The 16,243-nt window shown below is 38.3% G+C and overlaps 3 protein-coding genes across 6 annotated transcripts in view; 1 reads left to right on the forward strand and 2 right to left on the reverse strand.

The window, feature by feature from the left end:
• The window catches only part of LOC128885201 (glucose dehydrogenase [FAD, quinone]-like), a 10,418-nt gene extending 3,261 nt beyond the window's left edge, over positions 1-7,157 (reverse strand). Inside the window, exons 1-4 of one of the 2 annotated variants that reach the window (XM_054139106.1) lie at positions 6,657-7,157; positions 2,378-2,469; positions 853-1,052; positions 135-349 (exon numbers count right to left, since the gene is read on the reverse strand). In XM_054139106.1, the coding sequence (XP_053995081.1) occupies positions 135-349; positions 853-1,052; positions 2,378-2,443 (481 nt within the window). In that variant the 5' untranslated portion in view covers positions 2,444-2,469; positions 6,657-7,157. Of the gene's footprint in view, positions 1-134; positions 350-852; positions 1,053-2,377; positions 2,470-4,768; positions 4,902-6,656 lie in introns of those variants that run through there. The other variant, XM_054139116.1, reaches the window with a different exon arrangement.
• Positions 1-16,243, forward strand: part of LOC128872082 (flotillin-2) — a 150,442-nt gene that overhangs the window by 84,506 nt on the left and 49,693 nt on the right. The window lies entirely within an intron of this gene.
• Positions 6,002-16,053, reverse strand: LOC128885244 (glucose dehydrogenase [FAD, quinone]-like). Of its 2 annotated transcripts, none has more exons than XM_054139198.1 (8): positions 15,975-16,053; positions 14,904-15,336; positions 13,310-13,745; positions 12,341-12,737; positions 11,649-11,925; positions 6,584-11,239; positions 6,326-6,501; positions 6,002-6,243 (listed from the first exon to the last, which is right to left on the reverse strand). In XM_054139198.1, exons 2-6 carry the CDS (start codon positions 15,309-15,311, stop codon positions 10,868-10,870), a joined length of 1,890 nt encoding a protein of 629 aa, XP_053995173.1. In that variant the 5' UTR covers positions 15,312-15,336; positions 15,975-16,053; the 3' UTR covers positions 6,002-6,243; positions 6,326-6,501; positions 6,584-10,867. The 2 variants fall into 2 exon arrangements, with proteins under 2 accessions (XP_053995173.1, XP_053995163.1); XM_054139188.1 differs by having other exon boundaries at positions 6,002-6,259.

Genomic DNA, 16,243 nt, shown 5'->3' on the forward strand with positions numbered 1-16,243 from the left:
TTCAATATCCTGGAAAAAAAATCATGCTAGCCCAATCGCCCTGTCCTTGTCCCGGAGTTTCCTACTTTTTCCGTGACTGTCGCTGAAGTCAATTCGGAATTCTGACTTCTGCGCGCCCTTAAGAATTCGCATACCTAAACACGCGGTCGGATGAGGCTCTGTAGGTTCCGTTTTGAATTTCCAATCCAGACTCGAATTTACCGCGTGAGTCGCGAGTCCTGGAATGGCAGTCATGGATGGCTCCTCAGGACCCGCTTCGATCAGCAGGACCTTCCACCAATGATTCTCGCTCAACCTCCTAGCGATTACGGGTCCAGCTACACCGGCCCCGACAATGATAAAGTCGAACCTGCGTTTATGTTAGTTTTCTTGATCATATAATTGATAACTAGTACCAATAAGTAGAGAATATAATGCCTCGTAAAAAATTAACGTAATTCATTTGACAAATTTGGTCGAAGATCGAGGTTTCTTTCACAAGTATTACGACATTACGAAATGTACGTAATTTAAAGTGTTTCGATAAATTATATTGATTTTTTTAAATGATGTATCATATTTACTGATTATTTTAAATTCGATAAGAACTGACTTCGCCTGAAGGAAATATTAACATTATTGGGTTGTCCGGAAAGATCGTGCCTATTTATGTATATTTATTTTGATGTATATTTATTGAATTATATATATGTATCATTTTGTTCCGCAACTTTTCCACCTTTTATAGAATGTGTACACGTTATTTGTTTTCAGCCATTCCGACACAATCAGACCTGTACCGTCTACTAAAAATCGGCATGGACTTTCCAGACAGCCGAATACATATTAAATACTATCATTTCGTATTCTTACCATTCCTCGTGAGGAACATCGTCCCGGCCAAGCCTGCTGCAGGGATCCGAAATATCACACCTAAGCGCCATCAAGTTTTGAACTAAAGTCATAAACGAGTTCGTCACGCCGCACTTGGACTCTAAGTACGCCGTGTCTTTGAATTCGCAATTGCAACATCCTTTGGTTTCCTTGGTAGTATCAAACTGGCCTGGCTGGAACTAGTTAACGACCTCGTTAATTAAATCGTTTTCTCCTTACTACGCGTGGCGTAATTTTTCGTTACACCGTGTCCCTCGGTTATGAAATTGATGCAAATTGAAAAAATTCCAGTTTACTTTTTACTCGAGATATGTATTCCAAGACGTTTACGATTGTCTTTGCTGGCCTCGACAGTGGTTGTTCGATTTTCATTAACGAACGTAATGCATAAATTTCATTGTAATTGTAAAGAGGAATTAGTATTCACTTGGAAAGATTACAGAAAGCTTTTGAATAATTAGTCACATATTTTCGAATGATATTTAAACGAATCGTACGTTTACTTTAGAAGGACACAGAATTAATTCTGTTACTTTCTTTATTAATTAAATTTAAATCGACACTGTGAAAACGTTCAGAAATTTTTTTACGCTTGTTAAGCCTACTTATTTCAATGAAATTAAGTTTTGAGACCAACGAAGACGAAGATTTTGTATATTGAATTTTCGGGAGTACCGAATAAATGGCGATCACGAGGTAAACGAGACACCACCGTGTCTCAAGAGACAAATTCTCGAAGCGCGCCATCAGAACACTGACTGTCTCGGCGATCAAAATCCAGACACGTTGCAACGTTAAATAATTGCGAATAACCTTGTGCCGCGTGATAACGCCCGCATTCGTGATCCTATAATTGGCGAAACGGTTTAAAGTCAAATAAATTTTTGTATGTAAATGCCAATTTCGGTTTTCCTTATATTATTTATAGATTCCCCATGTTGGATTACTGTGTCAGGGTTTGCATGGTTTGTAGACAGTTTTCCTCAAGAATTTGTAGAGTAGACAGTCGAAAGATATTTTCATAAAGAATAATTTTTATTTGAGAAAATTCCAGTGAAGGAAAGGTTAATAAATGTAGACGCAAAATTTGAAATTGGTTAGTTTGATAGTTCTTTCCAAAAATAATCCCAAAGGTCAAGCAACTTTTAAGGTCGTGAACTAAGCGAAAGTAGAATAGATCTGTGTCACTATCTAAGGTTTGGAATAACGAATGAATTTTTATTCGCGTCAAATTTATTCGATTCATTTCATTTTAACGCTATGTTGTACAATTATTTCATAAAATCGCTTGTAAAACGCTAATTTCTTATTTGAAATAATGAAACACTTCCGACCATAACTAATTCAATTTCCAAATTATCGATTTCCAAAATTTGTTTGATAAAGGAAATAGCAAATCTCGTTGCATCGTTAAAACTGTAAACAGATGGGATACTCTGTCAATTTTCGCGACATTTGCAAGCAATATTTTTTAAATTGCACACATCTACGCAAGTCTGTTTACCTGGAACGGGTGGTGAAAAGCGAACGCCAATTGCGCCAGAAGGGAGAACAGGATGTACCGTCCCATTGTATCCAATTAGAGGCCAGTGTCACCTGCGAACAAAAACCACCGATTCGAGTTGCAATCGTCACGGTAAACGCGTGTCTAATTAAGAATCCCTCGAGCTTAACAGCTACAGCAAACTATGTAATTGTATGTAATTTGCTCGATAAACTTCTGACGAACTCGATTCCTCTTATCGTTGAAACGTGTTATCGTAATTAATAATCGTGTTCCACGCTCGTGGTTTTTTATTCGTTGAGAAATTTCTGAAGATTCTTTGTCTGAAGATGAGTCGAGATATACGATTGGACACGGGTAATAAAAAAAACAGCTCGTTTGAAGCTATCGATAAATTTTTACTTGTTTATTAAATGGAGAAGCATACAATTTGGGACTTGTTTTTGCATCGTGTTATTTCAAACTGATATTTATTGTAATGTGTTACTACTTCCGAATAAGGTGTATACATCTCTCGTTTTTCTTATATTTAACTTGGTAGAACGAATAACAGGTTGACGAGATATAATTAAATTGAGCTTAATCAGTGAACAAAGCGAAACGAGGTATAAATAATTTAAGAATGTGTGGGACCAGTTGAGACCTTCAAAGACTTAGAATTAATATAATAATTTGTAGAAAATTGAATTTTTTATTTTAGACAATTTTATAGAATTTGCATGTTATTTTGTAGGATCGTCAGAAAAGCAAAATACTAAACATTTTCTATTCGATAATTATAGATACTATACCTCCTGTAACGCTTCATGGAAACAATACAATACATTCGTGACTTCTGGTACCGAATTTTTTTTCCTAAATTCAGTACAAGTCACTTGGACCTATTCACGTTGTTCCCACTTGATCGCGCATATTTTTTCATCGCAAAAGTGGAGGGTTAAAAAGTGATTTAATCTGATGCTTAACTACCTAATGGATGCACAAATAACAAAAATCTAATTGTGTTTATAATTCTTGAACAGTGAGAGATGATCCATGGCGAGGATTAATAATTCGCTGAAATAAAGTCCTCTGTTGCTTCCATTAACGAGATACATCTCGTGCACGAATTAATCGTGACGTCAGAGAAATTATGAAGCATTACAATGTACTCGTAGCAACGTGAAATTTGTTCAGCGTGAAATCCTTTCAGCGTGAAAGTCCATACGCTCGCGAAACGAAACGAATCGAATTACAGTTTCACCCGAGACCCGAACGAAGACGGAATCAACGTTGTTTCGTCGATGCTGAAACGTCCTCGCGAGTGCTAACTCGGAAAGTAAAAGCAGCTTAGCACGCTCGTTTAGACGTCAGGCCTGTGCTCAAACCCAGCGATTATTGAAAATAACAAAACAACCAGGGCTCCCTTTCACGTGAAAGTCTCGATCGCTGGATCCCCCGATCGCGAGCGCTATTCTAATATTCTCTGCTGTCTCGTGAAATTAAATAAACATTATGAGTGCGATTTCCGACAAGTAGCGAAATAAATTTGGGATTAATTCATGTTTCTTTTATTTTGTTAGATGTTGCTTCTTGAATATGGTAAATATCATTCTTACTTTTACTAGAATGGTTAACTGTTTGCTACAGCTACTTTGTTATTAGAAGACTAAATCTTGAAAGACCTTTCGAAAAACTCTTTGTTTAAATAAAAGAATCTATTGCACCTATGAAAGTGAAGAATCGAACATCAATAGATCATGTTTTATAAATTTAAGTTAAGATAGGGTTAGCTAATAACTTTTAGTGCTTCACCGTACACAAAATATTAACGATCGAAAAGTTGTAGTATTGTAGTAGTATTGCACTAGTTGTAAGGAATTCTCTATTTAATCAAAAAATCAAGTATTAGAATGGAACACTTTGTACCAAATAACTTTTAGTGCTCCAAAGTACACAAGATATTAATGAACGAAAAGTTGTAAGCAGTTCTCTATTTAATTCCATAAAAATCAAGTATTCGAATGGAACACTTTGTACCAAATAACTTTTATCTAAAGTACACAATATATTAATAAATGAAAAGTTGTATTACGTTAAAGAAACAATTCTATATTTAATCCCACAAAAGATCACGTATTACAATGAAATACTTTGTGCCAAACAACTCCAAGAGTTTCACTGTGCATAAGATGAATGAAAATTTGTATAAATACGACAAATCTTAATACACGACCTCCAAAATAAACACACGCACGCACCACTTCACTTCCATTATTATTTCACATCGATAAAACAAACTTCACTCGTCGAAGTCTGACCTGTTCATCGAGAAAACAAAGCTCGAAGTAGCCCATCTCACGCGTCGAAGTCAAAGGTAAAAAAGGATGGAAAATCAAAGGTGAGCTTCACCTAAAATTCCGTCCAGAGTGGAACTGCTCGCGAAGGAGGACGTCGATGGCTCTTGGTGGACAATTGGAAGACATTTGGGTGGCTGGAGCGAGGGCCAGAGTCCTCTCGTTCGGAGCACAAAGAAAGAGCTGATCCGGGACAGCTGAACGAGGCACTGGTCTGCGTGAAAGCTGATGCTCGATGGCACGACTACACGAACGTTTCGTCTATCCCGTCCGTGTGATTCGCCTTGGCAGAAGCCGCATCCGTGGCCGCGGTTATGCTAGACTCGCTAATTAAAGAGCTCGCGGCGTATGTTGGCGAGAACATTCGCTTTCTTCCGGAGAAAGAGCCGACGCCTGACGTCATCCAGTCAATGAACCACTCGAGGTACACGTCATGCGAAATGAAGCCAAGCCAAGTGTTATTGGAAGAACAAACTTAGACACCCCGCTGGGATTGGACCAGTCTGAGAGATCCGCTGCTGAGGGTCAGTTCAGGATCGCCTCCGTTGCTTTTGTGCGAATCATGTACAGTACTCTGCAAAAGTCTTGGGCCAGTCATTACACATTACGTCTTTTAGCTATTTATCGCTAAAGAAAGAGTGTAAATTTTGATTTAGCTTGTCTATTTTATGTCACCAACACTATTGTACGTTGTACATTTATTTCATTAACATAGATTTATTTCAGTGCAATGTATCTTCATATGGAGGCCTAAGACTTTTGCATACGGTTTTTCTTAAACAATCAACCCTTAGAGACAATTAGAGGCTGATGGTTCATCAACACTGAGGTCAACACACCATACATATTTTAATTTTCCTGAGTTTGTCTAAACAAATCTTATTATAGATGAAAATATATAAGGTTCCATTTAAAAAAATTGATTTAACTTTATACTTCATACGATGTATGAAACTTGGATGATGACCTTGTATGTATTCTTTAAACTCACGTTGTTACTATGTTTTACGTTCATTTCCTCCACTCCGAAACGGACATTGAAATTTATTTCATTTGATCCAGCTACGAACAAAATTCCCTACTACCGGTATAAATTAAAAACAATTCAAGGTTCATGCACACATGCACCACACATGGCCCTCTGAGAAACCTGGAGTAAGTAGACGCGTGTATATTTTCGTTCTCGAAACCCCGACATGATCCATGTGTTCGACTTTGTAAAATTAAACACTCCTACGGTTGAGGGAACTTTTCAAGAACGGAGGATGCACATATGTGGATGTTAACCTTCTTATTTTTTTTTTTTTTTTTTATGGGAATATTTATTTTTTCTGAAACTCATAATACATTCGTGAATATTTCCAGCCTTCAAGGTAGATATTATCGCGTTAATATGCGACTCTGTCTCTGTATGAAAATAAATACTGTAATTTCTTTTAATTCTTTGTTGCAGGTAAGACTGAATTCTCGCCAGAAATCCAGATTTGTTCCTGTTCCGAGCGAAGGTAATGTATTTTATTGGCAAGATTCCTGCCCGAAAGAACACCTGCTAGAATAAAGTATTTCTCTAGCACAAAATATGAACGATCCATTACGTTCTCAATGGTCATACCTTGATACAGTTAATAACATTTCCGCAATTGTTTGTTCAAACAATTGCAATTATAACAATGCTGATTCACGTTTCTTGGCAATTCTCTTGGATCCATTTAAGTCCATTTTAATTCCTTTGTTATTGTAAATATTCTTTCCTTGTGTCAAAGATGACTCAAGCTTAGAGTCGAAAATCTATTGTTATTACAAAAATAATGGAACTTATAGGATTCACTGTATATGGAAGTAATAAAATAGGAAGATGTACATGCATTACCACGATGAACCATCCATTATCGGGGGCTCCGTAACCAACGAGTTCAACAAAACGTTCAACAGGTAGCACTCACCGGGCCAGAGTACGATCTCCACCTAGTTTCACCACATTCTTGCCGCGATCATTTTTATTCTAATTCACTCCTATCGCTTCGATCACCCTCTCGTTCAAGTTTACACAGATCACATACTTCCGCCTTTCGAATTCGCCGAATGCTTCGTAAACGCAGTGTTCTCTTCCCGAACGAGCGAAATTCTCATCCGAATAGACAACTCCAAAACGACGAGTCAGATCAAACTCTATTCTTCGTGATCGGTCGATAAAAATTGCGATTCGAATTACACATGTGGTTTTTCAAGTTTACGAGAAAAAGTTTGTTCCATCGAATAAAATAGCAAAATTTTAATAAACGCGCAGCTTTCATCCGTCGCTTTAATTATTGAAACGAAATTTTTCCTATGGCTGGACGCGACGGTGAACCGTGAACGCGTCCAGTAAGAAAGGAACTAAGGGATCGAAAATTTCGTTCGCGTCGCGGAGCAGTTGGAATCCGCTCTCTATGTGCGGCGAGGATCGACTCCGTCGCTGGTACGACCAGCGAAAAAGTGACGATGCCAAGAAACCGAGGGACCGAAAAACGAGCAGCGCGCACGTGTCGGGAACAAAGGGCATAACGCGCGCGAATCGCGTCGACGCGATTTCACTCGCGAAAAGTAGAAGTTTAATTCACCTGGGCCGTTGCGATAGAACATGCGTATCAGATCATTTCATAAGTCGATTTCGATACGAGCGAAACGTCGGAAGCGTTTCCAAACGGGACTAGATCGTGAATTTCTCGATATCGACCTGCGAGTTACGAAGGTGAATGTAAATATATTTAATAAAATAAAATAGGAGGGTGTGCATATGTGAGTATTACCTTGTCACTAATTTATGTAAATTATATTTAAAATATATATGTGTAATCTTATATAAACTGTATATATACATTCACATAATAATAATAAATGTATAATTATATATATATGTATAAAGGTTATACAAGTTTTATTATATAAGTAATACCTTACCAGTTTACTGTTCTCTATAATTTATATATACATAGAACTAGATAATATATAACAAATTTGGAAGCATAATTACCAAATACATTCATTCCTATATCGAACATCTAAAATACACTGAAAATGTCATCATCAATGATATTGTATTTTTGAAAGGCTTAATATCAACAAATGCAATATCGTAGACAAACTCAACCTCCACACACACAATAATCTTTAGCAAACGACATTAACAAGTTTAGCATAATGTTAGAAAGAAACGATCCCTAATTAATTCACGAGAGGAAGTATCGTTAAAACGAGTCGCCAAAGGGTATCAAGACTAACACTGTTAGTTGATGGAATTATAAATAGGTGTATATATTTTCAAAGAGAAAGTATCGGGTAATCATCAAAATGACGTCAAAGTGCGTCACTTCTCGCGTCCTAGGACTGACTTCTCTGACGATGCTTCGAGCAACAAAGATATTTTGAAACCTCGAGAACTACGTTCACCCCTTGGAAAGGATGTTGAGCAAATTGACGTAGCAGATAAAATGATCGGAGGTAGTTAACTGTCTACCAACACTTGGAAGTCGGATTCTATTGATACGAGAGTTACTCTCTCTTGCAAAATTGAGGACGAAATATAAGAGGAACGAGAAATAGAAATCTGCTACTCCTCCACGCCGAGTGCGACTGAGAGAATCAGATATCAATTCTGTGAAAATAATGCCTCACGTGCGAGCCTCGCGCAAGAGTTACTCGCCACCATCTTTTCAGCAAAACTGACGCTGCGAAATGTGGTTTGTGCAATAACGATCTACCCATGAATCATATTCTTTCGTGTTGCGAATACTCGGCCGATGGACTACTGGGGTTTCTCAGCAGTTCGTCTAGTCGGACTAGACAAGGAATTCCCAAACTTTTTCAATTTCGTGTCACTGTTAGCTGTTTCGTTCGATCGATGTACCGCCAATAAATTTCAACCTCGAACTGGAGCGTTTGCCAGTCACGTGTTTCTTCAGGGAGAAATGATGTTGTTTGGAGGAAATAATAATTCAAAGTGGCAACCCTCAGGGGCTGTAGCTATATTTAATCGTAGCTACAGTACGGGTTTAGCGATCCCGAGGTACCCGAGCTATAATAGGAGGCTAAATAGACTCCTGGCATCTCTAATGAGAGGATTATGAAGAGAGATGTTCAGAGTGCGTCGTGACTGGTGGAAAATGTAAAATAAAATTTGTTCATATGACGCTTTATTTTCGAAAAAAATAAGTTTGAAAATGTTTCGAGTACGCTATATAAGCAAATACAAATGTAAAGTAAGAATTACATTAATATAAGGACGAAGAAATGTAAGACTGGTACATTAGGTGTTATAATCAAGTTAAATTCATGACAATTTCTCTGTGTTTGTTATTGAACTGCTCGACAGGTATTATTGTCGAACTAATTACTCGACAGACAGAGTTATTAGAACAGAACGTACGTTCTATACGGTATAGGACCTTGGTCTATGTAAGAGATATCGAAATATTTCCATTTTATCTATATCTCTTGTCTGGGCAAATAAATTGACGCAATAGATTCTGTTCGTTAATGCTAGCCGTGGAGAACTTTACAATCGCCATCCTACTGTAAACTACGATTACAAAATCAAAATAATCCTGCTAACTGAAACAAGTTAACGTTTCAACAATTCCTCGCGATTTTGTGATGAAAATTACGGAGTGAAAGTGATGTTTCTACTTTCGTCGGACAGTATTACGATGAAACACATCGTGAGAAATTTTGACTGTTGCGTAGGAATACGTAACAATTTTGAAAACTGAAAGTAGCCTCGAAGACTTTATAGCCTCGAAAGATACTTGCACGGTTTAAAATTTCCTAGAAAATAGTTCATTTATATTTCAATACTCTTAGGCTGATGTACTCTCCTACGATGACGTCACAATTCATTATTAAAGTTATTTCCGCGTTTGAAGGTTGCATAAAGAAAAATTTATGGGAAGCAAAGAAAATGTCTATCTTTAATCATAATGTTCAAGAAAGAAAGTTCAACCGGAATTTAGCTACGACTAAATTTGCTTAATTCCTGAAACATTGCAAAAAGTATTCATACTTCAATTTTCTCTGATGTAAATAAATATTTCTAGATTTAGAAAGCCTGAGAAGTGATTAAATTTTAATCACACGAAAAATAATACGAACGTAGTCTTCTTCGTGCATATGCAATAATTATTACGAAGCTAATTCCACGCATATGCGGACCTACATTCTTCCAATTCCGAAATCGTTACTCGTTCAAACACACCGCGAACACGAAACACTATTGGAAACCAAGGAAGTAGTAAAAATGTCTGTCTGCATGGCGTTTCGCGAAGTATAAAAAAATGAAATTGCATCAAAGCGTGGTCAATTACCTGAACATCTTCTGCGCAGCGATTACAATACACGAACCACCGTTTAAGAAATCCTGCGTAACAATATCCGTACCATCTCCCGAACTTTTACTCGTCTCACTTATGTAAGCACCATCGAGCGCCGATTTAACTTCACCAATTAACCAGCCATTGGAGCTCGCACTGGCACAACAAACAGATCGCGAAATTCCCTTTACTTTTGCATGTCCGTTCGATCGACAATACCAGGTGGTCGATATCGAAAACGGACTTTTACTCTCGATAGGCATCGACCTCTGATGGTGGACGTTGCATGAATTAACGGTGTCGCGATAGAACCTGTACTTTGGCTTATAATAATAGTCGCGAAACAAACAACGAGTCTCTGGAGTTTGAAAATTTGCACGCGGAGAGGAAAAAAGAGATGGAACAAAAAAGAATGGTAGATACGAGACGGAACGAAAGCAATGCGTTAGTTTCGGCGTTGCCTCGCGCCTTACCTGCCACTACTGTAACAATCCACGTTTATTATACAATTACTAGTCTCCTTCTTTCAGACACCACTCGGTTACCCGACCAGCGAGTTATGCTAGTTTAACCGAGGAAGTGAAGCATATCGCGGTTCACATTTCGGATATATGTGTGCATGGAGCACAACACCGGCTGGCTTGGTGGAGGAAAGTCTCGTGGTGGTTGTGGATAGTTTTCAATCGTGGTACATTGTAGGCGTGCCACGTAAAATGGGACGGTTTTGTGGACCATTTTGAAGTTTAGTCAAATTAATCATACTCAATTTGGCGGTGATTATTTTTAATTTAAAAAAGGCTTTACGGAAACTAGTTCTTTATTCCCCAATCTTCTTTGATCATATCAGCACCCTTTTCGGCGATCATAACCGTCGGTGCGTTCGTGTTCCCAGTAGTGAGCCTAGGCATAATCGAAGTGTCGATCACTCTTAGTCGAGAAACACCGTACAGCCTTAGTCTGGAATCGACCACAGCCATCGTGTCATTCGCTGGTCCCATTTTGCATGTCCCTGATGCATGATTATACGTCATCGTGTGATACCTAGCATGGCATCGCAAAAAGTCATCCGACATGAACTCGAATGACGAACATTCGTCGACAGGATTTATGTGCGCTCGAGCGTTCAATTTCTTCATCGTTGGGGTCTCGCTCAGTTGATGGACAATCTTCGCTCCTTCTATCTGTTAATTTAGAAATTCATCACATTAACACTAAACCTACTACGACCGGTCAAATGATCGTTTCCAAATTTTTCTATACAGTTCTTATAAGCTATATATGAATTATACGAGTTTGCATTTTTGCTATCGGTGAATAAAAATCTTCTAAAATTTCCTTTTTTTGAAACTCTCTTACGACCGATCCAACTTGGAAATTATTTTCTGATTTCTTTGTATAGGCCCACTTTGTGTCTAATATTCTTTTATCTCCCGCTTTAGTCACTGCCATCCAAGTTTCATTTTTATGTAGATTATAATATATATAATATAATATAATGTATATAATATATATTATACATAAATGCATAAACATTCGCAGAGTACTTATTACGTTCCATTTGTAATTATTGAATTTGTCAAGTTTTCTTACCAAGACATCGATGTCATGAGGATCGTCGAAGTAATTAGGATCGATAATCGGATGATCATTCGGATCCTTCGAGCGCAACTTGATGTAACCCCTGCTTTTGGGTCTCATTATGACTGGCTTGATCCAGTACGAATGCCGATTAAACATACTCGAACACCACTCCCCATAGAACTTATTTTCCGCGTGCGAAAGCCCATCGAGGCAGGAGTGAGAATAATCGAAAAATGCGGAAATGAAAAACTGTATGTCAGGGTAATCTTCCGACGCGTTCGCATACCTGAAAGTGAAACAAACACGATATGTTAATACAAAAATTTTATCTTAGTCTAATGAACGAAGGCTAACCATTGATATACTTGAATGTTTTTTTAAAGACTGTTTATTTTTGTTTGCATAGATATTCGTGACCTATTCGTGCGCGCACGTTAACATTGAGTTAACATATTTCTACTTGTCGTGTTATCATAAAAAATGAGTTGGAATAGAATTTTCTTTGTTTTACGTAATCTTATATTATATCAGGTTTAATTGTTGTCATTAGATGGCTGTGGTTAAATGAATTGAAATAGAATTTTCTCCGACGTTAATTGCACGTACCCCGTATATTTAAACTAAATAAATATTAAAACCTAATCAATTCCAAAGCTTGATCCTTCGACGCCTGGCTTGTGATAGATCTCCAGAATACTTACTTGGTATTGATAAACGCCAACGACTCAGCGGTTGCCAATGAGTAAAAAGGTCCTTTATGCTGAACGTTGAATTCTAAGGCTGTCGTTGGGTTAATATTCTCTGGTACAATAAATGTGAAAGGTTGAAAACCGTTGTAGTCCTCTGGTGGATCCACCAAGTACGTTAAATCACCCATCGCCACGTGATCCATAAGATGTTGACCCACCCCTGGCAAATCGTGCACCACGGGCACTCCTACTTCTTCCAAATGTTCCTTAGGACCGATACCAGACAGCATCAACAATTGCGGAGATTGTATCGCACCAGCCGATAGAATAATCTCGCGATCAGCTTTCACCTCCTTCAGTGCTCCATCCACACGGAATTGCACTCCGTATGCAATTTTCTTGCCCCCTTCTGCAAGTACAAATAGTCGAATAACTTGAGGACGACTATGTCTGTGTTATAAGTTCAGTCGAGAAGAAAGGGAATGGAAAAGGTCAAATTTATATTCTGGTTATTTTGCAGGCTATCTTCTAAGGTGTTTCACCTATGAAGCTATAACGAAGAAATATAATCTCCAACAAGGGTTGCAGTTTCTTTATCCTGAAAGAATCATATTTTTATCTTAGATCTGCCCATACACATCCTAGTCAGAGTTCATAACTTCATTAAGAAAATATTGTTCTGTGTATACTTTGAGTCCAAATTATGGGATTTACATCTACAATGTCGCTGAATACCGTTTCATGTAAAGTAAACAACAGTGTTCACACTCCGATATTTACAGTTTTCCCAAGTTAGAAGTTGTAAAATAAACAAATATTCCACACGAATTCGTGAATCTCCTTGCGTTCGTTTCGAGGAAAAAGGTATAGGAAGATGTAGAGCGTCGAGTTAGATAGATTACAACTTACAAGACTTGTTACCAGATCTAAATGGGAGGTTTTCGAAAGAGTGATAGAAGTAATAGCAGCACGCATACTCACCTTCGCGTACCAAAATCTTCTCCGCGTAAGATTGTAGGCTAACATGCAGATTCTCCCTCTTCGAAGCTGATCGAATGTAAGCCTTCGCAGTGCTGCAACGCAGACCATCCCTCAACGTTGCTTGCGAGGGAGCGAATCCTGTTTGTTTAGCTCCGTTATAATCCAAGATGTCGTAGCCAATTTCCGTGCCTGCTTTCAGCAAGTAGTCAGTTATAGGTGTACGATATCTATAGTGTTCTATGGTTAGGGGACCACCGGTACTGTGGTAAGGTGATCCTTTGAATTCATCGATCCTCATGTCTTCGAACTTCTTGAAGTACTTGAAGATGCTCTCGTGATCCCATCCTGGATTACCCTGCTCCGCCCAGTAGTCGTAATCCTTTCTATTGCCACGACTGTACATCAACCCGTTTATCACACTGCTTCCTCCCAGGGCCTGGTAAATTTCATATTTTCTCGTCAAATATTAACTTTAACAATTGTTACTTTATTAAGCATGTTGACTAAAGAACAAATAGCGGTGTAAATATCTAGGAAATTTCGTCTCTAGGCCATTGGAACCTCGATAATCGTAATACTTCTGTTTACAAAACTCTAAACTGTGTATGTTTATGCATATTTATATTTGCATAGATATTGAAAAAGAATTGAAACTTAACTGAAAGCTCGTTTCATTTTCTAAACGGCGAAACATGTACTTTAAAGAAGGAAAAACAACAGTTAAACAATCAAATTTAACAAAAATTTCACCGTATAGAGAACGACAAAACGAGACTTTTTTCATATTTACAGTTTCTTCATACGACGTTTAGTTTCATAGATAAACATTCAAACTTCAAAGACCTCTTTCCTGAAATTCAAGTTTTGCAGGAAACTTCTAACTTCTCAATTTTTATTTTCGAAACTAACCGTCCTATGAATAAACTGTAAATATAAAAAAACTTCGTCTCATCACCTCCTATAGGCTGATATTTTCTAGAAATGGATTTAACGAATATAAATATTTCTCCGAGTCCATTTCTCGAGGGCGTATATATACCCACCCCCTTCGCAGTCAAAGGGTTATTATTAGGGGTGTGCGGGATTCCCGAGAAAATTCGGGATTCTCGAGTTTATGCGGGATCTCGAGTTGATTCGGGATTCCCGAGAATACGCGAGATCCCGCAAAAATACGGGATTCTCGAGAATGTACGGGATATAGAATAATATCTGGGATTTCCGAAAGTGTTGTTATTCTTGAAAATTTCAGCAATTCGAATGTACCGGATTTCGAAATTCCCGGGAATCTCGAACATTTACGGGATCTCGAAATTCTCGGGAATCCCGAATGGTTTCGGGATCCCGGAAATTCACGGGAATCCCGGAAATTCACGGGAATCCCGGATGTATTCGGGATGTTGAAATTCTCGGGATTCCATCCCGATCCCGGGAGGAATTCCCGTCCCGACCGGGAACCCGCACACCCCTAGTTATTATATTATAAAAGTATATTCAAAATCTCAAACAGTAAAAATGTATGGAAAAAAAATGTATTGTTTGACCAAAAAGAAAAGAGTACTCTTTTAATCTACCTACGATGGATGTTCTACTGTACCTTGCCTCTGGACCAAACGATCTGGTGGTTCTTCTCCGCCAGACACGACTTGTTCGTTGGTTCCGTTTTAAATTGCCAATCTATAGGCGTGTTCAGTATAACCTCATACATGAAAGGCACGTCGGTTACCGGTGGTTCATCATTGCCAGCCTCCAACAGAAGCACCGTCGTGTTTCTGTCTTCTGTTAAACGATGAGCCAATGTCGAGCCAGCTGAACCACCCCCGATTATAATGAAATGATAGCTGTCTTTAATCTCTGAAGGAGGTATCGATTTTATTCTGTTCTCACGATCGATAATGTCGGGCCTGAATAGAGGAATATTTGCTAGTAAAAGAATCATGCCAAGGGCTGCCGGCGCTAAAATCGTCCATACTCGCAACGCGTAGTATGTACTAAGGACGTCCATCTCGTTCTCAATAATTCGGCGCTGGCTGTAAAAACGCAAAACCGTTAACCGTGATTTCATTTGCTACGACTTGCTACGATGTTATGAAAGATTCATTAGCTTCATTAGATTTCATTAGCTTGAAACTGTCGCGATGTAAAGAAAAACTAACGCAGGATACATGAAACGAACGTGTCCTGTGTAAGCACGTTCGTTGTGAGTTCAAATAATGTTTATCGATGAGAAAAGCGTAGATCCGAGAAATGTTTAATATAGGGGTGTGCGGGATTCCCGAAAATATCCGGGATTCCCGAGAATATTCGAGATTCTCGAGTTTATGCAGGATTCCCGAGAATACACGAGATCCCGCAAAAATCCGGGATTCCCGAAAATATTCGGGATTCCCGTCAATGTACGGGATATAGAATAATATCTGGGATTTCCGAAAGTGTTGTTATTCTTGAAAATTTCAGCAATCCGAATGTACGGGATCTCGAAATTCTCGGGAATCCCGGATGTATTCGGGATTTTATCCCGATCCCGGGAGGAATTCCCGTCCCAACCGGGATCATCCCGCACACCCCTAGTTTAAGAGCACTTGAATCAATTTTCGCAATTTTTGTTTTGAAAAATTCGATCAATTTTAGGATTCTTACTTCAAATACAGGATTCGGAGTTTCTTACCTCTTACTTCAAACACAAGATTCGCGTTGTCTGTATAAAGAACCAGTATTTATAACTTACAACTCGTTCAGCCTTAAACATATACGGCAGTTAAGTGTGGGAAACTCAGTTAGAGATAACAAATAGTCACGTTTTTTTACGTATGATGTACATGCTTTAATAGGCTGCTCGGTTTTTAATTGTATACATTGTTAATGGGATAGATAACTTAGTATCGCGTCATTGTTACACAGTTTTCCTGTTTACTACTTTTACTGTGCTGTTTCTTT

The sequence above is a fragment of the Hylaeus volcanicus genome, chromosome 1 (assembly GCF_026283585.1).
Source record: "Hylaeus volcanicus isolate JK05 chromosome 1, UHH_iyHylVolc1.0_haploid, whole genome shotgun sequence".
Classification (NCBI taxonomy): domain Eukaryota; kingdom Metazoa; phylum Arthropoda; class Insecta; order Hymenoptera; family Colletidae; genus Hylaeus; species Hylaeus volcanicus.